The sequence below is a fragment of the Myotis davidii genome, unplaced genomic scaffold (genome assembly GCF_000327345.1).
Source record: "Myotis davidii unplaced genomic scaffold, ASM32734v1 scaffold17, whole genome shotgun sequence".
In the NCBI taxonomy this organism is placed as follows: Eukaryota; Metazoa; Chordata; class Mammalia; order Chiroptera; family Vespertilionidae; genus Myotis; species Myotis davidii.
This window is the reverse complement of record NW_006288624.1, coordinates 771,826-779,768: the sequence shown is the minus strand read 5'-3', so window position 1 is coordinate 779,768 and position 7,943 is coordinate 771,826. Positions and strand designations below refer to the sequence as shown.

Sequence of the window (7,943 nt, the reverse complement as noted above, 5' to 3'; positions counted from 1 at the left end):
GAAAGAGAAAGATGGGTTCTGATGGTGTCACTTGGGCTAAATTAGAAGGTGATCTTCACTCGGTCCTGTATGTGATGTGTTTTGTTTGTTTGTTTGTTTCCTTTTCAGCCAGGCTGTGTGAACACCACAGAAATGGATATCAGAAAATGTCGACGTTTGAAGAACCCGCAAAAGGTTAAAAAGGTTCGAGAGTGTAGCTGAATTAAAATTTCTTAATGTGAATGGCCCTTTCATTTCTGCTACTGCTCAAACAATAATTTGCTATTTGTTAATTCTACCCCATTTCATCCCTTGAAACCATTTCATTCATTTATTTGACAAATATTTGTGGAGTGGCTGATGTGTGCTTAGCACTCTCCTTGCTGCTGAAATAAGTCTTCACAAAGCCCACAGCTAGTGGGGACGAAACAAGCCAACACACAGCAGAGCCAGGACGGAGGCATTGGGAAAGTACAGGATGGTTCAGGAGTGCCAGGAGGGGGCGCCAGACCAGGCTTCCCAAGGTCTTCCCATGCCAGCTCAAGTGTGCTGAGGTCTCAAGGTTAAACAGCAGTTGACTTTGGGGAGGAGGCGAGGAGGAAAGGAAACTAAAGGAACAAGAAGTATGGAAACCCCACTGATGAAAGTGAGTTTAGTACTTTGAAAGTCTTTTAGTATAGATAGCAAGGTCATCCAAACTCAAATCACCATCTTGCCCAACTGTGAATGAGCCAATGATCACTTGTGTTCACTATACCGAAGGGGCAGTAGCCATGGTGTACCCAAGCGTGCCATACTCAGCCCCACAGTCAATGCGTCCCACCCTCACAGCAGCACCAGGGACCATATTGTGGGAGAAAGTGTCTGGCCTCCATTCTATTAATTTCAAAAAGTTAGAGATGTGTCCCCCGAAGAATCAATCCTCTCATGTTCTCTTATCTATATGACATGGCAGATATATCAACTTCTGGAATCTACTTACATCTTTCAGTCTTCATTGAGATAGTGATGCCCACTGTAATATGTTTGATAGTGTTCATCTTAAAATGGCCTCATTTAATCTTTAAGGGTCCCCTAATTACAATAGAATTTTATTCCAGAATTTCCCGGAGCCCACATCTACCCTATTTGAGGCCTTCTTGATTTCAGCTGTGCATTGTATACCCTTTGGGGTTTTGTTTCTTTCTCAATGCAAAGATTGATTTTAACCTGTCTCTAACACAAGGAATAGCTTAAACAGCAGCCATAGTTGTGGAGAAACTGAGTGCAGAAAACTACAAAAGCATAAAAATCTGAAATTCTGCTCTCCCAAGTTTGTACTAGATGGGCGTGCCATCAGAGAATCTAGAGGGGATCTCTGTGCATAATCTCCAGCAATTGTTCTTGAGCGATCTCATGCCTCAGAATCACCTGAGGCATTTGATAAAAGTACAGATTCATAAGCCCCAACCACAAAGATGCTGACTCAGTAGGTCCATGTGCATCCTTACCAAGTACCCCCAGACAATTCTTTGCAAATGGTCTAAGGACCATGTTTGGAGAAACACTGATATGCAAGGAGACCATTTCAGCTCAATAAAAGGAAGGACTTTCTAGCAATGGTAACACACAGATGGGACAGGGCTGCCTCAGAGACAGAGTTCCCATCACCGGAGAAATTCAAGCAGAGGCTGATCATCCACTGCTGGGGTGTCATAGAGGGGACTGGGAGCAGCGGGTGAGTGGTTGAGCTAGCTCACCCCGGACGCCCCTGTTAGCTCTGAGGGTGCATGATTCTGTCTTCTTGCTTCCTCTGTAGTCGGTATACGGCGTGACAGAAGAGTCCCAGTCCCAGAGCCCTGTGCACATACCTAGTCAGCCAGTCCGGAAAACGACAAAAGAGGACATCCGGAAACAGGTGAATGAACGACCTCCTGCCCTCCCACAGGAGATGTGGCCAGTTCAGAAACCTTTCAGTGTTCGCCTCTGAGAACTGAGTGAGCTCTGAGCTCCTGGGAACCACAGTGGAGACCAGCTGTGGGTGATTAGAGCCTTTGAGTGCTGTGTGCGAACAACCCATGGACGCTTGAGAGGGGAAATTCTCTACCAAGTTCCTCCAGCAGTTTGAAAGAAAGACATAAATGAGTTCCCCCGATACTGAGGGAGACTGCCATAGTCTGGTCTCCCACAGGAGCTGGCGTGGGGAGGGAGTCATGTTACAAGGTCCTTAAAATTGCAATGTGCTTCCAGAGGAAGCCGGTCCGGGGACCACTGACCTGCTGTGACACGAAAGGAAAGTTCGTGAAAACAGCCAGCTCCCCTCCCAAAGCCTTTTCAGCATTATTTGGTCCCATCTTCTCTTACTTCATGACAAGGAGTTACCTGTTCAACCCAAGTCAGGAGACAGTGGCTAATTACATTACTCCTTTCTGGGGTTCACTGGTCATGAAGTAACTTCAGAGTCCACTCCTCACATTATGCTTTATTGGCCCCCTGGGTGGGGGAACCCCAAGGAGTAAACTGTTAGGTATCCGCCTTTGGCAAGTTTGTTATTGGGTGGGGAAGAGGACACATGTATGTGAAATAGCTATTTGATGATTCTAGTCAAGTACGCGGAGCACCTGGGGGTGATGTAGGTGTAAAAGTGAGCAGGTGAGAGTCACTGGAGATTAGTCAGGCCAGGTACCACGCGTGTGTGTTACCTGTCCATGCTGCTGCTCAGCTTTGTAAAGCATCTGCTGCCTGTAAGTTTGCAGTCAGTTGTAGGAATCCAGACCTAAACTCTAGACAGCAGAGTACTGGAGAACGTATGACGTGGGCTAATCGCAAATCCCAATGGCAGTAGGAAGTTTCCAAAAGGCAAATGGTGGCTGTGGGGTTGAAGTTTATACAGAGCAGGTGTTAGGATCTTGGGAGAAATACGGGATTTGGGTTCTCAGGGTGAAAGTGGGGCGGGGGGGGGGGGGGATATTCTAGTTTGGTCTTCACACCTCTGTTCTGTCTTTCCCCAGATAACGTTTTTGAACGCACAGATCGACAGACATTGTTTAAAAATGTCCAAAGTGGCTGAAAGGTAGGTGCCCCTCCGTAAAATTACTCTTTTCTTCTAATGTAACGAAGGAGAAATGTTACAGGGTTATGGCTAATAGGTGTGTGCCATGCCAAGAGGCAGACTATAGGCATACCTTAAGTGATGGGTGAGAAACCACAGGCCCAAGTGAGGACAGGGGAGACAGAAGCCTCCCCTGAGTGACGTCAAGAAACGTTCTATGGCTGCAGCTTTCCAGGGGGGCCCATGGGACCTTGTCAATCAAGGTCAGTGTCCTTAAGAGCTGCATAATGCACCTTTGCCTTCAGTCCCTTGATTAATTTAAATGGAATGGCTCCCTTTTCAGCTATAAAACGCCCAGATTCACTTTATAGGGGAAAGAGATTGTGTGCTAGCCGAGCAAACAGGAGGGGACTGGACCACAGGGAGGCGTTCCGCCTCCACACACCATCAACCACTGAACTGCATCGAATCGACTGTAAAGAACAAACTGGCACCTCCAGCCTGGCTTCGCAGCAGCATTTGTGCTACAGTCTGCCCCAGGAGCTGGTTCCACTCCGTTAACTCGCGGGAGACTCAATTTTGTCAACTAAATGGTCTGTTTTTGAACTCTCAGTGAAGAGGGGAGACCACCTGGGGAATCTGTATAGAATAAATCTGATCGGGCAGCTAGCAAACTGAACATTTTTTGTCTATGGGCTAAGGTTAAAGCAGCGGCCAATATGTGAAGCATCAAGGGTGAATACTGGATCCTGGTATTTGCTGGATATCAGAGTAAATTGGGTCTTTAAGCCCAGCTCACACAGGGGCCTGGGTGTGTGGTCAACTTGTAAGCCTCTCCCCACTGGTCCCTTCCTTCTAGATAAATAAATTGAGACTAAGAACACCTTACTCTCAAACCCAACACCTGAATGAGCGCTCGGCCTTCACGTGGCCAGGGATGGCCCTGGACCTGGGTTCATGTCTCTGATGGCATCTTGGATTCCTCCCAGGTTTCTCAGTAGTGTCACTATTGATGGTCTGAGCTGAGGATTCTTCATTGTAGGGGGCCGCTGTGTGCATTATAGGATACTAGAGGCCGTGGTACATGAAAACTTGTGTACTCAGGGGAAATGTGGGGGCGGGGGGTCCCTCAGCCCAGCCTGCGTCCTCTCTCAGTCCAGGAGCCCTCAGGGAATGTCCGACTGACGGTTTAGGCCTGCTCCCTGTGGAGAGCAGGCCTAAGCCGCAGTTGGACACCTTTAGCGCTGCCGCAGAGGCAGGAGAGGCTCTCACCACCACCACTGTGCTCCACAGCCGTCAGCCCAGCTTGTGGCTGAATTGCAATCACCCTGTGGGAGCACACTGACCACCAGGGGGCAGCTCCAGCTTTGCCCCTCCCATCGCCCCACCTGTGACCTCCCTCTGAGGGAGGTGACCCGCAGGGCCGATGGGGTAGGGTGAGGGGGGCCAGCAGGCTGGTGAGCACCGGTCCTGCCCCCCCATCACCCCTCCGCCACCAGTCACCACTGCCCCCCGATCGCTGTTCCCTCCCTCTGTCCACTGGCACCCACCTTGTTTGGCCTGGTGCCACCCGCTCGCCAGACCCTCCCCCCATTGACTGGGTCATTCCACTGTTTGGTCGATTTGCATATTAGGCTTTTATTATATAGGGTTTAGCAGCATCCTTGACCCTTGTCCACTAAATGCCGAACCCCACCTCACGGATGTGACAACCAAGCATGTCTGCAGATATTGCCAAAGGTCTCTGGGAGGGCAAAATCAACCCCACTGATAATTTCTGATGCAAATGCTTCAGAAAGAGGCCACACAATTGTTCGGGAGTGGCCGTGTCCGCTGCCTCAGCTGTGAGCCACCGCACTCCACTATCATAACCTGGCTCTCAAATTGCTTTTTAAATCTCGCTATGATTTCGAGTACCGGTGAGCGAGCGACACAGCTGGGATGGCCTTGATTCCTTGGTGTGAGGACTGGAGCTTCTTTGTCTGTGAACACAGACAGGAATGGCTGTCCTGGTCTGCTGGGAGGGTCGGTGCCTGCAATGCCTGGCCTTCACAGGGCACTTCACAGTCTGCAACCCCAGGACAGCGTGTGTGGGAGCACCTTTCCTGGGGGTCAGTTGCTTGGGCCCAGGAATTCTGAGCATGATGATCCAGGTGGTGGCGAGGGGTGACGAATGGAGATCCCCAAACCCTAGCTCTGGGGATTCAGATTCAGTGGTTCCAGGTAGATGTAAGGGACCTGCATTTTGAATAATGTGCAAGTGGACCGACCCGGTCTCTGAGGATTCGGTGAAGCCCTTGTCCACCCCTCAGACTGGCCTGAGAGCTCACCACAGCTGGGACACTCCGCTCTGTCCTATCCTGTGGGTGAGTAAAGAGCCTTCCGCCTGGGGGAGGCGCATGCCCAGCTGGTGTGCTGATGAGGGAAGAGAGACAGCGGGGCGGGGGAGGGGAGCCTGGCAGGGCCCACTGTTTGTTTGTTTGCAGGCTGCTGGGGAGGGGCCCACCTGGTGCCCTCTCATTTTGCCTGGGAGGCCGCTCACCTTGAAGAGATTATTCCAGCCAGCCACTCCTCCCTCCACAGTTGGGAGCTCTCCTGTGTTCCCGCCCAGCAGAGACTGGATTTTATTCCCAGCAGCAATAACTGGCAACTTTTCAATGTGACACAAGGGTTTTTCATTAGAGCCACCAGGAAACTCCCAGATAGCGAGGAGGAGGGAGAGGAGCGGGTGTTAGCAGGAGATAAAGCCGCCTGGAGCCTTGGTCTGTCGGGGGCTGTGCAGAGGTGGGGGCAGGGGGAGGTGCTGGCAGCTGGCCTTGGGTGTGCCTGCCGGCTCACAGGAGGTGAAAGCTGAGCTCTCTCAGGTGGGCGCCCACATCCCCACCAGATCCGCTCTCCTGGGCCTGCTCCCCAGGAGCCTTGCTAATTGGCCAGAAGCCACCAGGCAAAGGCCCACATCCCCCTGAGAACAGGTGCTCCCATTTTTCACTTTGTTCCCTGAGCGCTGATGTTGGGAGAGCTGGAGGGGTGGTGATGGTGAAAGTCCAGTTCCAAAAAGGCCAAAGTCAGGGCTGGGTCAAAGGGTGCAGCCAGGACCAGCAAGGCAGGGAATAAGGGAAACTCTGCAAACGGAAGGGCAGAACAGAACAATTGAGGGAATGGAGGTCGAGCCAGCCACTGGGTCTGGATCCTGCCTCTTTAAAGTGGGGAGAGCAGTAGTATTTAATGTATAAGGTTTGTGAGTTAATCCATGGCATGAGTTGGGTCCAGTCCTTGGCACTTAGCACACATACAGGGAATGTGAATGATTATTGTTATTTTCCAGTGTGTGCTAAACAGTGCTTTGGAAAGGAGCCAACTCAAGTTCATGAGATGGAATGAACTGGGTGTGTGGTGTTCAGAGGAACCAACAGGGCAGGCCAAGGAGTGAGTCTGGCCCTGCAGGTGGCTGTTTTGTGCTGATGGAGTTCCTCCCTCCCTCTTTCTTCTCCGTCTCCTAAACACAGAGCCTGTGTACTGCCTAAGGCTGTCCCTGCCGTCCACAGGTTTGTCCCCCTCGGCTGCCTCCTAAGGGCCCTGCATGAAGAGGCTGGCTCTTCTGCACAGATTTCTCAGGTCATCTCAGTTTCAACTATTGTCCCATTGTCCCCATGAGTGGGTAAATGTGCCTGAAATGCCAACACCATGGCAACCAAACTAGATGGCCTAGGCCGACTTTTACACCTGGAAACATTCTGAGATGTTACTTAAGTTGTGCTTCAGAAAGTACGGTCCCCGCACACACAAATGAATTCTCTGGATAAATGATGCTTAACACCTTCACCTTCTTATTTTAACTGGTTTAAATGAGACTGTCTTCAATATGGTTCAGGCCCTTGCCTTCTTAAAAAGAACACACATTTCAGTTACTTTTTCCGGTTGACTCAGGGTCCATGTTCTTATATATATACTTTGAAAGCCCATCAGTGGTCAGGGTCTCCTAAAGTGCCACAAGCTGCTTCCCTTTTCCTAAACGGACCCTGGCCATGATATGCTTTGAGTCTCTGTTTCTGCTTTTTAGTTGTTGGTTTGTTTTCTTGTTCCTGTCAACATACTACTTGTCTCCAGTACTCCTTCCTCCTCCCTTACCAACTCCCATTTCCAATCCATAACAGACCAGGTGTATCAGTTAGCTATTGTTGTGTAACAAACCACCTCAAAAAACATAGTGGCTTCAAACAACAGGCAATTTACTGCTGCTCATGTGTCTATGTGCTAGCTGCTTCTGTTGGCACCAATGATCTCCTCCTGGTGTATGTATGCTGGGTGGACAGCTCGATGATCTTGACTGAGCTCTCTCACATGTTTGGTTTCTGTTGGTTAAGAATGACCTTAACAAAATAAACTGTTGAGCAAAATAGATCCAGAGGCATTGAATTTCAGAGGGAAGGCATGGGTGGGTAGATGGGTGGGAAGAGACCAATCAAAGAGCTTGTATGCATATATGCATAACCCACGGATATAAGATAATAGGGTGGTGAAGGCCTGGGGCAGAGAGCAAGAGCGGGCAATAAGGGATCAATAGGAGAAAAGGGGATATATGTAATACATTCAACAATAAAGATTTTTTTTAAATAGATGAAAAAGAAAACACAACAACACACAAAAAGAATGTCTTCAGCTGGGACAACTGGGGTCTGCTCACATGGTCTCATCCTCCAGCAGGCCAACCTGACCTTGTTCATATGCAGACAGCAGGATTCCAACAGAGAGAGAAGAAGCATCCAGCCTCTTGAGAATGTGCTGCATTCTATTGGCTAAAACAAGTCACATGCCCAGACCAGATGCAGGGGTTAGGGAACCAGATTTCATTTTTTTTATGTTGATCTACGACACTAAGGAACTCAAATAATTAAGTTCCTTAGCCTTGATCCTAAAGCAAGAATCTTCTCTG

At 49.6% G+C, this 7,943-nt stretch overlaps 1 protein-coding gene across 10 annotated transcripts in view; it reads left to right on the top strand.

Moving 5' to 3' along the window:
- RGS6 (regulator of G-protein signaling 6) overlaps positions 1-7,943 on the top strand; it is a 486,920-nt gene that overhangs the window by 398,868 nt on the left and 80,109 nt on the right. For all 10 annotated transcript variants that reach the window (XM_015562012.1, XM_006760726.2, XM_006760723.2 and 7 more), the window contains exons 10-12: positions 109-183; positions 1,778-1,876; positions 2,970-3,031. In XM_015562012.1, coding sequence (XP_015417498.1) covers positions 109-183; positions 1,778-1,876; positions 2,970-3,031 — 236 coding nt within the window. The remainder of the gene's footprint in view (positions 1-108; positions 184-1,777; positions 1,877-2,969; positions 3,032-7,943) is intronic.